This window comes from Podarcis bocagei (genome assembly GCF_964188305.1).
Source record: "Podarcis bocagei genome assembly, chromosome: 2".
Lineage (NCBI taxonomy): Eukaryota > Metazoa > Chordata > Lepidosauria > Squamata > Lacertidae > Podarcis > Podarcis bocagei.
The window spans coordinates 84252962-84271127 of NC_138126.1; the positions used below are offsets into that span (position 1 = coordinate 84252962).

Sequence of the window (18166 nt, forward strand, 5' to 3'; positions counted from 1 at the left end):
CAGTCATCCACAAGCTTCATTCAATGTCTGTGACATGTCTATGGCTTTCCATTGCATTGGAAGTTAGTGCTGATTTTAAAATATGTACGGTATTTATTGCTTCTTTTATTTCTTATATTGTATTTTATTGTATTACGATTTAAATTCTATAGAATCACAATTGCTACACTAGACAGAAAAATAATTTGGTCTTCCAAGACCCTCAGCAAATTTCAGGTGGTCCGTGGTAGCAAAGATTTGAGGCTACTGCATTAGAGGATTTGGTTACAAGGAACTACAGTGGTACCTCTACTTAGGTTCACCTCCGGTTATGTACCCTTCGGGATACGTACGTGGCTAACCCGGAAGTATTTTTCCGGGCTTTGCTGTGCTCACATGTGCAGAAGTGCTCTACGTGCCACGCACATGCACAGAAGCAGCACCTCCGGATACACACACCTCGGGATCTGACCGGAGCTCCGAAATGGATCCTGTGCACAAACGGAGGTACCACTGTACTTCCATTACTTACTATAATCTCAGCTTTGAACCTAGGCATTTTAGATTTCTCCTTTTCTTCCGGGCTTTCTGGTAGCCCAGTAAGAATTGCCTAATTTTGGGGTTGTATCTTTCCCCAAATTACATGTCACAAGTTTGTTTCCCCTAACAAAACATATACTGGCACTGCTCTCTATATGTGCTTTTATGTTCTAAAAAATAAAGTTAATGTTGTGGAGTCTGGTGCATCCCAATAGCTTTTATTTTTACATTGCTTTAAAAAAAACCTAATTTTTATGTTAAACTAGACTAATTTTGATGTCACATTATATCTTTATTACCAGCCAGGATTTTGAAGGGGTCCATAGGACACAAACTGCCAATTGATGCTGTCAAAACAAATAATGTGTGTTTGGCAGAGGTAGTACAAAACTGATTTAACTTGACATGTTCCAGAAAGACCCTGGAAGAAGAAGTTTGCTTTCACATACACTGACATAGACATCTGATTTGATGATGGCTATCACTATGCAGAAATACGCTTTTGGATAAGCAGTGGTTGAAATCGTGCAACTGGATGCATATTTGTATCAGTATACACATTCTGACCCTATTGAACTGGCTGGAAACATATTTTGGTGTAGTTGGGAATTTACAACCATCATTTACAGTTAAACCTGCTTAAAGTATTTAACATAAACTCACAATTATGATGGTTTCTGGTTGGACATTCGCAGATGTAGCCTATAACTATTTTCAATACATATTGCTTTCAGATATCTGGAAGGAAACCATTTACCTGCTGTGCCAAAGGAACTCTCCCTGTTCAGACACTTGACACTAATGTAAGTATCTCAGAATTTGGAGCCAGCCCTTCCTTTCCAGTGTTTATTTCCTAGGAAAAAATGGTGCTGGTGCTGTGTAGTAGTGCCATAAAAAAGCACTGTTCCTTTCTATCATGTTGGGGCATCTTATGTGTTGCTGTACAGCAATATATTACCATAACGACTTATGGCACCAAGAGTTGCCAGACATTATTTATTAAATTTCTACACCGTCCTTGATCTGAAGATCTCAGGGCGGTTCACAGCAGAAATACATGTGAACAGCATAGCATCCATGATGGCTTTCACTGGTGCCCCTGGGCAGTTGCTTTGGACTTCCATTTAAAAATAAAGTCAGTCTCTAGGTGTTATGTACTGAGTTGAATAGGATCCAAAATGTAGCAGTCTGATTGGTCGTAGAACAATAGGATCCATAATGCCGTAGTCTCATTGGTCCACAGGAGCCACCCAATCCAGCTCCAGGTGGAAGTGAATCCGCAACCTGATTGGCCTACAGGAGAATCCCAGAATTAGCCAATCACGTGAGGCCCATTGTGTAAATAATGTATATAAGACAGACATTCTGGGGGAACTTCCATTCCTCCTCACCACTATGAGCTGAATAAAGAGCATGAAATCCACTCTCGACTCCCAAGTATATTTCACTAGTCATCTTAGAAACATATGTGGCTACCTTGTATATTTTTCCTGGTGCTAAGGAATGCTCCCTGTTGCTATTAGGCAGCAGAAGTATTGGTAAGTGCATGTAAAATCAATATTGTATGATCTCCACATTCAAGACCAGTAGAACTCCCCATGGTAGGCTGACTTCCCAAGATAAACAAAAATTTATCGGGGGTCTCTATTTTTTTGTTATGCCACACTCCCCATTACAACCTCAATACAACTTGCTCTAAATTCAAAGCATTCTCACTGGTCAAAAAAAGTTGGCAATCTCTGCACCAGGCACATGGAGGAGTTGCCAGCGTAACTTTGTTTGAAATTTCAATAATGAAATTTTCTACTTTTTACAGTATTTGGTTTGGTTTTCTTACAGCATTACATTCTCAGATAATTGGTCCTTGTTGATTTATTTGCTTTGAAACAACTTGAACTTTGAGCTAACTTTAAGAAAAGACTTACTTTCATTGCATCAATGACCTTTATTTTGTGTATTTTTCTTCAGTGACTTAAGCAACAACAGCATCAGCATGCTGGCCAATTACACCTTCAGTAATATGACACAGCTATCAACACTGTAAGTACTTAGTAGTTCTGGCATACACTGTAATTGCTGTTCAGTGTGAGATCAGTTGCATTAACTAAGCATTTAATGTTTCTAAGTTAATGAATTCTGATTTCTGTTCTGCTTTTGCTTCAGTGAATCAAGGACGAAGTAATGCAACCTGTGTTCTTTTATTATCCCAGGATCCTGAGCTACAATAAGCTGAAGTGTATCCCAGTCCATGCGTTCAACGGGCTTAAGTCTCTCAGGGTGTTGTAAGTATTGCTTGTTCACTGTGGCTGGGTTATAGTTTAAGAGGCTGCAGGTAACAGCAAGATTTTTAACGAGCAGATGGCTTTCACTTGAGTCACCACATCACGCTCATTTCCAGACAATTAGTTTCAATGTACTTGCACTGAGATATAAAATAGCCTGTAACCACTGTTCAAGGGGGATATTGGATTTTTGTGTAGAGAGCGAGATCCTTTTGAGCTTTAAGATGATTATTAATTTTAAAGATGCTTGAAATGCAGACTGGCCCAATGCTCAGGGATAATGAGAGCTGAGGTCTGGCAACATCTGAATAGCCACAGGTCCCCAACCCCTGTATTAAAACATACGTGTTCTTATGCGGTATGGCAGAGGCTGATATCTAGCATTGCCAGAAGTCCAGTCTAGGATCAGGTGCAAGGATTTTGAACCTATAAGTTTCTCTTTCCCTTCTTGGCTGGCTCCAGTACAGTTCTGTATGTGCCTGTTCTAGGAATAGAGAAGGGACTATAGGAAATAGATCATTCATATTTGCAGTAGCTGCTCTTATTTTCTGCAAGGAGGTTCATCACTTCCAAGTAATAAATGGAGCATAAACTTCCAGAAGCACATGGGATGCACTTCCTACATGTTTCTAAAAGCTTCCTTTCTCCTTCTTTCTGGCACACCAGGCAATGTGCCACTCTGAGATATTCATAGGCATTGTTGGGGGCATGTGAAAGGAGACAAGGGTGAGTTGCAGGTCAGTTGAAGATTGCGTACAGCAGGATGAAACCAGTGATCTGCCTGCTGATGAGGCAGTATGTTAGTCCGTTCAAACTTCACACACAGTGAATTTCTGTACATTAGCTGGTGACTCTTTTTCTCATCATTTGAGAAATGCTATGAAGTCTTGACTAGTATGTTATTTGTATATCAAGGTTCTCAATTCTAGGATATAGTAGCATATGATAACTTTTTTATATGCAATTGTGCAAATGTTAAGTTATGAGCAAATCAAAATTACCTATATTTTTCAGGACATGGCAGAAAAATGGTACCAACTCAGGCCCAGTTTTATAAATGCAGATACTGTCTTGCTTAGAAGACTTGCTTCATCATATCTTGGAACAGGCATTTGCTCTAAGAGAAACTGGAGTGGGAAGAGGCTTTTGCTCTAAGAAAAATAGGAGTGAGGAAAAGGGTGGAAGCTCTTCCACATCTGTGCAAAAGTGAAATGACGCATGAATGAGTGTCTCTCTTTCTGAGTTCTGTGCATTTGGAAGCCTCCAGATTGATTTGATTTATTATAGTCTACAAAACTCTGGTGTCAGCAACAACCCTCGCCACATGTCATCTACATTGTTATTAAAAATCAATTCTCCTGGGGGCGGGGAAGTGCTTCTGAGCGACAGTGTGCAATCTGTTAGTGTCATTTATTTATTATCAGGATTCCCAAGAGAACCTCAGTGAGAAATAATCAGCAAAAGCATTTCCAGGTTTCTTTCTAGAAAGGATACATAGCTCATTGTCTGGGTTTGATGTGCAGGTAAAGAGTCCCTTTCAAGCAGGAGCCACTCCTTTCCTAATTGTTTTGTTTGCCAGAAATTTGCTCTATCAATATTAAAAAGGGAAACTATCTTATCAATCAAAATACATGCCTAATTCTAAATTTAGTTATAGGTATTGCAGTGGGAGCCTTGTCCTGTAGCTCAGAGGCTGGGTTCCGCTTAACACATCTTCATATGTTAGCTTTTTAGGAGTATGCTTAAATTTCTAAAAAAACTTAATAGTGTGAGTGTACAAAGAGATGTTAGATAAGATTTGTTATGCAGGTACAATCATAACAATGTATCTCCTTATTGTGTGTACACTTTGGACACATCCACATGTAATGTGGATTTTGCGCTGTGTGATCAAGCTGGAATAGATTCAACTAAGCCCGAGCCATTTAAGCTTTATGGGATCAAAACCAGCTATTTGAATTGGGCCCAGAAACTAATTGGCAGCCAGTGCGATCAGGCCAGGACTGGTTTTATAAGCTTAAACCGTCTTACCCAAGAGAGCAACTTGGCTGTTGAATTTTGCACTAGCTGAAGTTTCCAAACCATCTTCAGAGGCAGCCCCACGTATAATGCAATGCAGTAACTGTTGTATTTGTTTGAACTGTTTGGAATACTGTCACAGTACAGTGCCTGTTTCAAACATTATTGAGCTAGGGTGTACCAATAATTATAATATTGATTGTGTTAAAATGGTATTAATAATGGACTACATTTGCTACAGCTCTTTACGCCTGACAGAATGCCCCACAGTTAAAAACAGAAACACAGAATCACTGGATAATATATTTATCTCTTGCTTTTCTTGTTAAGAATAAAGTCCAAAATGTTAAACTAATATCTGCTTAAAACAGTCTACAAGAGAAAGCAAAAAACAACAACAAATGTATGTAAATACTGTGAATCAGCACAGAGATCATGTCACAGGATCATGTGGTTAAAGCTAATGTGTTCACACTTAACCACGTTTCAAGACAGTTTATCCCAGTTAACTCTAAGTTTGGTAGATGCAAATGATTAATTGCTGTTGCACCTAACAGCTGAAATTTGTGCTGCAGAATGGAAGGTGCAGAGAGACAGTCTGTGATATCCTGTATCTTGGTTTGATATAATATTGACAATTGTTTTTACAATCCAATTGTCCATATTGTATCTGCAACAGATTTGTTGATTAGAAATTAGAAATGGTAAGTTTTCCTGATGATACAAAGGTCTTGAAATAATTCCCCAGTTGGACAAAATCTCAGATATTTTTATATTATGGAATGGGTGGATGTCACCACAGACCTTAACTTCCTCTCTGAAAGTACGCGTTTATAGTTTGCCCCATAACTCCTCCTTTAGGATTCACTTTTATATGAAATTGTATCCCTTTGCCCTCTTATGCAAGGCTTGATGAAAGAGTTTACAATCTATGAGTGATTTTCCCCTTGGTTTAAATAAAAAAGCATCTTCCTCAAACCACCTTATCTTTAATTTGTGAAGGCAGCAAAATATGTTGTTTCCTAAGTTATGTTTTGAATATGCCTCGAAAAGTGGTTAAACACACCTGCACTTCTTAACATAATATTTGGTCGAGCTGCATTCTAACATTGTATTATTCCCTTCTCTCTTAGGACTCTTCATGGCAATGATATTTCCAGCGTTCCTGAAGGGTCTTTTAATGATCTTGTGTCACTTTCCCATCTGTAAGTACTGTTACCCTCAATAGACTAGTGACACTGTACAAATCATTTTGCTAAGTAGGATTTGTACAGCTATTTCACATGGCAGTTGCATTTATTCTTACCAGCACTGAGCAAATTTCACCTTCAGAGCAAATCTGAAAATTAGCTACATTTGAAACATTAAGCAGTGACTGAGGCTAAACGAAATTTTCACCAAGTTTTTAATACTTTAAAATACTGTGCACATTTTTGATGCAAGATTTTAATGCCAAAATGTCAGCAGAATATGAAAGGGATGAATTTGTCTAAACTGATAGCGTAGGCAAATTTACATTGTTCTAAAATTTCTGGCTCAAGTAAATTAGATCGTCGGAATCACTACCATGATCATAGGGTTTGGGTCTTTGGAATAGACTTTTTAATGCAGTATTTAGGAGGTTTCTGTAATATCAGCTCTTAATTAGCTCCTTCATCCAACCTCTACTGCAAATAATGAGTGTAAAGCTTGAAAGCCTTATTTTGGAATAATATATTCAAGGTCATTTCATTATTTTAGTTTAGCAGAACCATGTTTTATTAGTAGGAGTATATATTACCACACATAGGCTCCTATCATAAATATGTTTGGGTTTGTTATAATGTGTTTTAACTGTAAATATTATGGCCTCATGCTGGAATTGTCCAACTTGGAAAACTTCACTTGCCTTTTGAAATGATTAGAAGCATTTGAATCTACCAGATCATGATTGTAGGCAGCCAAATGTAAAGCATGTACATTGCAAATTTTTATTATTGTTTGGTTTGATTTGAAACCCACCTCATCCAAAATGCTTCGGGCAGCTCACAATATATTAAATAATAAAACATTTTATTGTCATTCTAACTACCCTCATCCCACCTATTCCCTGGTCAGTAAAAGCCAACTGAACACAGCAAAACATCAGACATTAAAAGCTTTGCTATACAGGGCTGCCTTCAGATGTCTACAGAAACTTGTATAATTGACATCTGATGAGAGCTTTCCAAAGGGCGGGCGCCACTGCCTGGTTCTCTATAACTTCACTTGTTACAATGATGGAACTGCCAAAAGGCCTCAGAGCTGAACCTCAGGATCTGGACTTCAGGGTCTGTGGGAGGAGATGCTCATTTGGCTATACAGGACCGAAGCCATTTAGGACTTTAAAGGTATTGTTCTGGGGGAGTCATTTAGAAATTTTGCCTCTTTTTCTTGACTGGAACACACATTTACAGTATCTTAAGCCACCCCTTACTACAGCTCTTCTTCCTGTAGATGTCTCTTTGATCTCATTCTCTATCTCAAGATCTTCCTGAGCATTTGGGCAATTCATAAGTGTATGTTTGTGGAACTTCAGATACATGCTTGTTCAACAGCTCATATATAGTATGCAAAATTATTTTTCTTATGTGAGAATTTATAAATGGGGTACATTTGTCCCCTTTCAGGAAAGATTGCTGTTCCATTTACTTAACGTTGATGGATGAACCCCTGCCGGTAGTTCAACTCATGAACTCTCAGCATGAATTTGTCTAGGGCAGAATTGTTTAATCAGTCATGTCTCTGGAATTACATTAACAACATTAGTGGAATTTCATCTCTCAGTATTCCATCCGCTTTCCCCAAAAAAACATTTTTTGAGCATGAACTCCATTTTAAGAAATTTTTTTGTTATCTCTAATGGAAAAAGTATACATGTAGACTTAATTTTGATCACTTTTGTATGTGTAAATAATTTCTTAACTTTCTCTCCAGGGGATGAACCCATCATAATGTTTTTCCTCTGCAGGAACTATAGCTAAGCACTCCTGTGGAGTAAAAACTTGGTTAGAACCAGCATAATGCCACTGGGATCATACCCCTTAACCTTTAGATCGTTCTCCCAAAACATTCCACTTGAACTGCAAGAGTTTATTCAGAGTTTCTGAGTCTGATCAATTCAGAGTTTCAATAAAGTCAAATCTTAAGTGGTCTTACAATGAAGTTTTTGGTAGAAGGCATAGAAAAGTATTGTAAAGTATTGGTTAAGGCTAATATGTCCCCTACAGAGAGATGAAAGCCGTTGTGCTTTACAGGATAAGTTGCCTGACTAGGTAGTGGGAGGGTGAGAAACAAAATAGAGAGAGCTTGTGAAGAATGAACATGTTTTCTCCCCCTACGGTCCTGTGCTTCTGGGACTTAGTCAGTATCTTCAGATCCTCTGAGAGATATTCATGATTGGACCATGCAGTGAAAGAGTTAATTGCCACCTCTCTTTCCTGAATAACACCATGGTCTTACTTCTCCTAAACCAGAATAGGTTCCTAATCCAGAATTAGGGAGGGAGGCTTTATGATTCCCACACATTGCTGTAAATGGACATGGTTCTGCTTCATCTGCATTCAAATTAGCAGTGACTCTGAGTAAGGTGGGCCTCTTTCTATCAAACTGAATGTGGTCAAGGCTGCCTTTAAGGCAGGCTTGGTTGAGTATCACCTGAACGGAAAACTTTATCTCCTTACTTCTGATCTCCAAGTGTGAGCTGTTAATTCTCAAGGATGATGCCTGCTACGTTTAGGATATTATTAGTTATTCAGTCTCCTCCATAGCAGAAAGATGGGAATTTGTGTTGAAGCTGTGGAGTAGTAGTATACATGAGGAACGGTGGAAGAAAGAGAATTGATGCTTTTAATGCTGAAACTGGCCAAATAACATATCAAGAGCCAGCATCAGGGACACAGATTAATGGCTGACCATCAGAAAGATTTCTTTTAATCATATGTCCATAAAATGTATTATTGTTTAAATATTTTGATAAAATGAGACAAATAGCTTTAGGGATTCTCTGAACAACTGTTGGTTATATATGCACCTGTATTTTAACCCACCTTAGGGCACTTGGTACCAACCCTTTGCATTGTGACTGCAACCTGCGCTGGCTTTCTGAATGGGTGAAGGCAGGCTACAAAGAGCCAGGAATCGCACGATGCAGCAGTCCAGATGACATGACAGACAGGCTGTTGCTTACAACACCAACCCACCACTTTCAATGCAAAGGTAGGTACAAGTCCTTAGTGTGCAGTGTCGTAGAATCATAGAATCATAGAGTTGGAAGAGACCACAAGGGCCATCGAGTCCAACCCCCTGCCATATACCGGGATTCTTACTACATCATAGGAAGCTGCCTTACCTGGCTTTGGGAAGTTAGGATGAAGGCTCTAGGATGCTGATGACCCCTCACAACACTTTCTGAAAGTCTGTGTAGTATGGCTGCAAAGAATAAATAAATTGAGAGTGGGTTTCATCTGCTTTTCATCTATTTCTTTCTTTCCCCCACACCAAACAAAGCTGCAGTCACTAAGTTCATTATGTATAAGTGTAAGTTACCTGCATTGTTTTTAGTTTAAATGCCCAAGGAAAATGGCAAAAATAATCCCTTCTAGATAAAACTTCTTCACCATGTTTTAACACAAAGAATTTGACTGCAAACATTTGGCTTTGGTTAAACATTTTCATCTCTCATACGAAGGATTTCACAAAGTTTTTGCTTTCTAAATTTTACTGATTAAACATTTTAATGCAAAATAAATTATCACTCATTATTGTTTGGCAGTGTATGACAAAGATATTACCAGCATTTTCGTTACTCATTAATGTAAAGCTCCTGAGCCCTTCAGTCTTTGAAATCCTATTGTTTCCATATTGGCAAACATGCATAGCTATAGGCTGCCTCCATATCAATCACTTTTGTAGATAGACACAGAAGCTTCCTGCCTTTCAAACAGTTTGCTAAGATAAAAGTGTCACATGTATTTTCATAATTGCACAGTTCTCTATGTAATAAACTATGAAGCTTCCTTCTATATGTGGAAAATGTGTGAGGTCTCTCTCTGTGTGTGTTTTAATGTATTTTTATGCTTTTAATTACTGTTTACATTTGTAGCCTTTTTCAACTACCATGGGGAGTTAAAGAAACAAGAAGGTTTCAAGTTGAAAGGGAACCACTTACTATCTGTAAATAGAAAACATGACATTCAACTATTTTGCTTCAAAATTGAAAAATAGATGTCAGGCTTAATAACAATATACACCGTTGTAGCTTTTCTGCCCATCTTACTTTGCTGCCACTCATGCCATACTATTGCTAAGCTGTAAGAAGCATAGAAGGTCTCTTACTCTTCCTATGCTGCAGAGAAAGGCATACAGTAATCTATATTCCATTTGGAGAGTGGTGGCTCAGATCTTTAAATAAGCAATATATTTGATTGCAGTTGTGGTAACCCACATTGAGCTGAAGGGGCAGAACTCTAAACACCTTAAAGGATCTTAGATTTCAGATCAGGAGATAAGTTTCTGTTGCAGCAGCTTCCAAGTCTAATTTCCCTAAACTATAAGCTCTGGGCTGAAGGGAAGCAAGTAGCAAACCAAATACTTCCTATCAGTGTAAGAGACATCAGGCCCACTGACAGCTTGTACCTCTGCATTGCTATCATGCTAGGAGAGTTCCATGGCAGCAGCAAAGAGGACAAAACACATACAAGTTTTGGTCTTTCAATTTTTGGTTTCACCACCACTACTTCTTAATTGTGTTTAAACTAATAATTATCAGCACACCTAAGTTAAGGAGTTCCTCCCTTATCTGGTGGTCCATTTTTCTACCCTACAGACTGGACCACCCACTATTGTTAAAGAGGTTGGTGTTAAAGATCTAGCTGATCCGTAAGAACAGGCCCTTCTCTACTGTCCTTTGCTTTTTCTTCCTTACTGTAAAAAATTATGTCAATAAAAATCAATGTTCATTACATAAACTGTACACACACATTTTTCAGTTGTGCTTTTGTTTCTTTTTAGGAGTTGTTGATACCAGTATTCTATCCAAGTGTAACCCTTGCCTATCCAATCCATGCAAAAATAATGGGACTTGCAGCAATGACCCACTGGATTTTTATCGATGTACTTGCCCGTTCGGCTACAAGGTATGATAACAGCTGGGCCACACCTCTCAGTGGAAATTTAATTTGCCTTTTGACTACTTAAACAATGCAATGCAGCAGTGGGGATGGTGTTTATGATGAACAACCTCTGCTAGCGATGCATAGGTGGCAGAAATTAGTATGGGATATGAATTTGGAGCATCTGATTTTTGGGGACGAGTACAAAGATGTTTCAAGGAAGAAAGGACATTTCCTGAGCTCCCTTTTAAATGCTATAGTGCCCAGCTGGGGAAACTGCTGTCCAGATGTTGAGTAATGTTAACACATTTCATAACTTTTCCATTTCATACCGTCTTGAGATTTTGAAGACATTATGTGTGTGTACATACTAATCTAAAAATACTGTTGCATCTGTATGGGCCGTATTCAGATAGTATGGAGTAAAAGAGCAACTAGTACCAGAGACATGGGAGAAAGAGAGTAGAAGCCCTTCTACAACCCTCAAGAAAACCTCTACATTGTTGCCACATATATTTTTTACAGGAGTGACATTTGACAAATTCAAATGTGAACCATATGAAAAGATAATTCTTTTTGTACCAAGCTGTTCTTCTAGAGTGTCATGCTAATTCAGTAACAATACCTTGCTTCCTTCTCACCAACCAGCACCAAACACGTCTGTCCATCTGGAAGCTATTTCCTTTACCTTGATAAATTGTATTGAGTCTGCCCTTTCAGCATTTGTTATTCCTTGTTTGATGTCGATGTGAATAAAATCTTGTGTGGAGGAGTGCGTTGCTACATCAGTTAGATGGCAGGACCCCTAATCCAAGAATGGTTGTGCAAGAGAGCTGAAAGAGTTTAATTGATTATTCAGTCAGGCAACTCAAAAAGTATTTCCTTATCTGGAGCACAGAAGATGTAGCAAGTCTTCAGCTGCATGTGTTGCTGCAGATGAAAGTAGTCACAAATGAAGCTGGAGTGTTGAATTAATTGAGTAGAATTCACTGGATAAAGTCTTAGACATGGAACTTGGGGACCAATTGCAGCTAAATTAGAGTAGCTTTCCCCAGTCTGGTGCCATCCAGAAGCTTTGAACTTTAACTCTGATCATCCCTCACCATTGGCCATGCTGGCTGGAGCTGATAGGAGTTGGAGTTCAAAACATTTGGAAGTCACTGGATTGGTGGAAGGCCGGCTTAGAGGCTATCTACATGGACATTTATATTCCTTGATGAGCACTGTAGTGCCTCACCAGACATAAAAGAAGCACTCCCAAAAAGTAGATCAACATTAATCGAATGAACTTCTGTAAGCAATGGATCATAAAGTTGGTGTAATACCACTTTTTAACTCTTTCTACTGTGTAAATGAGTGGGAAACCAGAGTAAAACTCTGCTTAGACTTCATAGGGGTTGGATGTGTTGAAGTCCCAAAGTCCTTGGCTGTGCTGAGGACTTGCAAAGATTGTAAACATACGAAGCTGCTTTATACTGGAACAGACAATTGGTCCATCTAGCTCAGTATTGTTTACTCCGGCTGGCAAGTGGCTCTTCAAGATCTTAGGCAGTGTTTTTCCCCAGCCCTGCCGCTTGAGATTTAGAGATGGCAGGAAATTGACATTTACGTATGCAAGATGTGTGCTTAATCTCTTCTGAAGTTTGATACCCTTCTCCATGTACTCTAAAGCACTTTGTGCATCTAAAGTGCCACACAGACATGGTCCTCCATTCAAACACATCTCCGGGGGTGGGGATCCAAAGAGCCCCTTGGGCATGTCCATGTTGTTCTGTACATTCACTAAGTTTTTCCCTATTTACTTTTCTTCAATTTCAGCTCCTTGTGTCAGAGGCCACTCTTGAACTTAATCTGGTTTTCAGGAGTGGCTTTTCAGATGGTATAAGAGGGTTGTTTATGAAAGGGGGGGTCCAACAATTCCTCTATGAGGCCATTTTCATATTTACCAAAATATTGATATGTTTTGGAAACTAATAAAAGCCATTTATGCTGTAGTATTGAGAGAAATTTAAAGTAAAATGGATATAGTTGTGTTCAAACAGGAAGTCAGATGCATTTGAATTATGTTAGTCATGTCAAGTAGTGGTGTAGAATGCTGATTGTACCACTTCTTCCTTCCAAGGTTAGCAATGCAGCCACTGGGCAACAAGTGGCTATTGTAAGATCCCCAGGTATTATTTATTATTACAAATTATACTTCATCTTTGTGTGAGTCAAGATGCCAATCAATGACTTTATGCTTTCTTTATATCTGTAACTGAATTTGTTTGCAAGTGAGAAATTCCTAGTTCAAGGGGAACTACTCCCAATTATGGGTGAGACAGAGAAGTCCTGTGAGAGCTCTCATGTCTCCCTTGTGAGATGTACTCTAGCTCCACACCTTTCTTAGGTGGTTGAGATTGCATACAAAGCACATTCCCGAAACATCAGATTCAAAGCACTGCTGCTCTTATAAGCAATGCAGCCATTTAACAATGAACTCAGTTTCCCTGATGCACTCTGTCACATTCTTGCATTTGCCCAGCAAAGGTTTCAGAATGTTATCTTTAGCAAGAAAGATCTTATCAAATCCAAGCTGCTTTTTGTCCTCAGTAGATTGGTGATGAAATGTGTGAAAATGTGGCAGCATAAACTGGATGAAATGCTTGCCCTGATAGAACAATCACGTTAGTATGATGTCAGTTTCCTCCCATCGTTTTATTCCAATAAGCATTAGTGAAGCAAAATCTATATATTTATGTACAGTGGTACCTCAGGTTACATACGCTTCAGGTTACATACGCTTCAGGTTACAGACTCCGCTAACCCAGAAATAGTACCTCAAGTTAAGAACTTTGTTTCAGGTTGAGAACAGAAATCATGCTCCGGTGGCGCAGCGGCAGGAGGAGGCCCCATTAGCTAAAGTGGTGCTTCAGGTTAAGAACAATTTCAGGTTAAGTACGGACCTCCGGAACGAATTAAGTACTTAACCCGAGATGTGCCTTCCAGGCCTCTCTATCTGACTCTTGGGTGTCTTCCCAAGCCACACAACCTCACCAGCCCTGCTTTCTACCCCACCTTAAGTGTTTTTGCCTAGCTGGAATGTGTCCTTTGATAATATTTATCACTTACTTGCATGGAGGACCGAGAGAAGTGTGCTAGTGCGTGCAGAATCTAGACTACTACTCACCACTTCACTACTCACTTCTTTTTGCCTCTGGCCGTGCCTATCACTGAAATGTTGCCACCAGAAGGTGGCCCTTGAACTGGGGAAAGTTCCCTGTTCTTGGTGCAAAGTTTAACACTGCTTAATGCTGTAGAAATCAAATAAAATATTTCTAGCTAAGATATAATCAGCCTTTTATATTCTTTTGAAGTTATGCTTTAAAGATACAACATTGAAAGTATCTGAAGAGCAAAGAAATTTAAGCTTTACCTGGTGTTGTATGCAAAATGCAGTCTCCTTGACTTGCTTTTAAATTTTATTTATTCATTAATTTAGTGTAGCTTGTTGCAGGTGTCCTTTTATGTGTATTAGTAGGCATAAATGACACAGTTGATTACATAGGCAAACATGCCAATCTGACAACAGTTTAATAAGCTTTGATTCCACAAGGATAGTTAGGTGACCACTAAGCAAAGCAGCTTGACAGAGGTGTTTGTCAACTGAAAGTTTGCTTTTAGGTATAAACCAGGTGTCAGCAAACTTTTTCAGCAGGGGGCCAGTCCACTGTCCCTCAGACCTTGTGGGGGGCCGTACTGTATTGTGGGGGGCCGTACTGTATTTATGCCCCACAAATAACCCAGAGATGCATTTTAAATAAAAGCACACATTCTACTCGTGTAAAAACACCAGGCAGGCCCCACAAATAACCCAGAGATGCATTTTAAATAAAAGCACACATTCTACTCATGTAAAAACACACTGATTCCTGGACCATCCACAGGCCAAATTTAGAAGGTGATTGGGCCGGATCCGGCCCCTGGGCCTTAGTTTGCCTACCCATGGTATAAACACTAACTTGCTTGGTATCTTTAATGAATTAACTCTGCTACAAAGATAAAAGTCAATAGTACATAATGCGGCTTTGCTGAGATGTTGTTTAAGTTACAAACATTATGTATCTTGCCTTATGTCTCATATATATTCTTTTCTTATTGCTTATGTTTGATATTTTACAAGTGTATTACTACATAGGAAGCAACTATCTCTAGGTGATAAAATAACTATATTTTTGATTCCCACTTGACTATTTCTTCTTCTCTTCTCAAAACCCTGCTTTAAGGGAAATGCTTTCAGTGAATAGGACTGGATGATCTCTTTCTGAAGTTTGCATCCTTTGTGTCTCTCAATGAGAAAATGCAGGCAAGGGAGATGAGAATCAGCGTCTGCACCAAAGATAAAATAGGACTAACCATTTTACATGGACTTTTTGTTGTTGTTGTTGTTAGGGTCGAGACTGCAGTACTCCAATTAATGCCTGTATTCAGAATCCCTGCCAGAATGGAGGCACTTGCCATCTTACAGACAATGGATTCAGGTAACTGAAAGCAAATTGTGTTAAAACAAAGATAGTGGATAATGCAACTTAGCTGTCATTATTGTGAAACAGAAAAGGCTATCATACAAAAACGTCCCATAAGATAAAATTGTGTTAGGTCATTGTGGCGATCACACAGGGCCCCAGACGTTTGACGGTCTATTGACCCTGTGCCACCACTGTGATTGCTTTATTCGCTGCCACCACCCCGTTTCTCACAGGGACACACGAAGTCCAGACAGTTGTTAACATTAACAAATAATCAAGTTTATTTTTAAATGCAGGAACAAGCGTATAGTTTCAGTTAATTTTTCTCTTGTCAGTTTCTTAATCTTAGTTCCTAACAACTCCAAACTGATTAGTCCAACTATCTATCTGACTCAACCTAACAATTCCTCTCACTCTCTCACAATGCAACTCGACCAACCCACTGCCTATTCTTCCCTCTTCCTTCTCCAACTCCCAAACCTCAACTAACTTTCAAAACCTCCCACTCTAACTTTTACTCCCCCCTTGCATTCTCACTGGCCAATCACATCACACTCATTTTAACCCTTTCCTTATGACCCATCTAGGAGGCAAACGCCACAGTCATGAACCAAGTAAACCTAAGCATTTTGTTCCATTGTTTTGAATGGGTGTCTTAAGCACATACTTAACTCTCCCATTCAAAACAGTTGGAATCACAATACTTAACTTTCAGCTGGATCATCACCTCAGTTTGATTTTACTGTGACATATTTTCCTTTAAAATGGGCTACCTTGTTATGACAGACTATGTTAGGTTCTTGTTATGGAAAGTGTTTGAACTGGAGATGCTGGTGAAACTCATTTGTCAAAGTTTTTGATAAAAGTTATGGGGACTCAGAATATGTGATTTAAAGAAAAGGGAGACATTAGGCACCACAACCTCATCACAATGTGGATTAAAATCTGATGCAGCTCTAGAGTGGGGAGTGTTCTCCCTTTGGAGCCTAGCACATTGCACTGCAGTGTACAAGACAAAAGGATGCCATTGCCCTTTTGGGCAAGCTGTTTCCCCCCAAGAACTATTTAAAGAGAAAGGGTTTGGAAATAGGAGGACAGGTGGGTTGGAGCTCCGAGGGCCTTCTGGCAGTTCCCTCACTGCGAGAAGTGAAATTACAGGGAACCAGGGAGAGGGCCTTCTCGGTAGTGGCGCCCAGCCTGTGGAACGCCCTCCCATCAGATGTCAAAGGAATAAACAACTATCTGATGTTTAGAAGACATCTGAAGGCAGCCCTATATCGGGAAATGTTTAATGTCCGATGTTTTACAATTTTTTATATGTGCTGTAAGCCATGTAGAGGGGAATTTGACATCACTAAATTCTGAACTTACTGGCACTGATTTTTTTCTGTTTTATTTCAATTCACTGTGTAGATTCTGCTGGCAGAAGCAGAATTGCCTTCCTAAAACCCTTGTGTGTCAAGATGAGAGACTATTATCTCTCCCGTGCAAAAGAGAAGGCCGCCTTGGAACTTTCTGTTGTGTGGCCTGTGAAAGAGATTATATATTCTATTCACTCCCCCTCTCACCTCCCAGAGAAACATATAAATATATAAGCTCAGCTGCCAAACTTGTCAAATCTTTGCTCTTGTAGAGGGGATTTTAAGCCAAAGTGTTTCTCCATATGAAATGCCAAGTGATTTAACTCCCAAGTTCCTGTAGTCACAGACAAGAAAATTATCTTTTGAGTAATGGGAAGGTGGTGACATAAGCCAGGAAATTCACCCTGTTATGACTGAAACTCCATCCTCACACCCTTCCTTATCCTGCTGTTTGTAGGTAACATAAGGGGCCTAAACAGCAGGTGATCCCACTACTCCTATCTACTGTTATAACATGCTGCCACAAGAGTGTCAGCAAAGGGCATGGGATAAAATGAAACATTGAATCAAAATCAAATTCAGGTTTTTAGCAGTAAACAGTTTATTCTAAAGTTGTATTTTTCTTCATGTAAATTCCTGGTTTAAGGAACAGCAAACAAAGCTAGATGTACCCATTTCACAGTTCTTATTTGCTTCCTCCAGGAGCAACAGTCTATATTTCTGATATTGTTCTGATCCCACTGGTACATATTTTAACAGTTACATTTTTAGAATGTGTTTTTGTGTTCAGGGCTGTAGGGGTTTATCCCAGCATTGCATTCTGAGATACAGGTGACAATAATATCTAAAATTAATTAACATTAATAAATAGATCAGAATAAATACTGATTTCCAGCTAATATCCACTTATACACGTCTATGTCAAAAGTTGCCCAGTGAGAAATATGTGGCACAGATATCAGGAAGGTGCTATATTAGTACCATGCTGTTTTTACTAAGAATGAATACAAACCTACCTTCATACCAGCCTTTCATCATTGCTGAAGCCTTAAGAGTATCAGATAAAATCAAACTGCAGAAAAGCATTTTTATGTACTGTTGATATGAATGGGAAAGGTTTAAGCATGTGTTTAACTAATCCATTGAGATATATGTTACTCACAAATATTTAATTTTAGTTGGAACTTGCCTACTGTGATGAAGTCTATATAGCTGCTGTGCTGAGTGTATATGTTCAGCTGAAGTGCACCAATGTGCTTTGCATTATTCCAATAATACAAAGTTCACTTAAGTTTTTTTTAACTTAACTGATAGATTTTGCAGTGTTAATGTTCCACAGTTGATGG

At 39.0% G+C, this 18166-nt stretch overlaps 1 protein-coding gene across 2 annotated transcripts in view; it reads left to right on the forward strand.

The window, feature by feature from the left end:
* Positions 1-18166, forward strand: part of SLIT3 (slit guidance ligand 3) — a 422071-nt gene that overhangs the window by 346821 nt on the left and 57084 nt on the right. For both annotated transcript variants that reach the window (XM_081184726.1, XM_081184725.1), the window contains exons 21-27: positions 1254-1322; positions 2488-2559; positions 2730-2801; positions 5954-6025; positions 8893-9056; positions 10851-10975; positions 15383-15471. In XM_081184726.1, coding sequence (XP_081040852.1) covers positions 1254-1322; positions 2488-2559; positions 2730-2801; positions 5954-6025; positions 8893-9056; positions 10851-10975; positions 15383-15471 — 663 coding nt within the window. The remainder of the gene's footprint in view (positions 1-1253; positions 1323-2487; positions 2560-2729; positions 2802-5953; positions 6026-8892; positions 9057-10850; positions 10976-15382; positions 15472-18166) is intronic.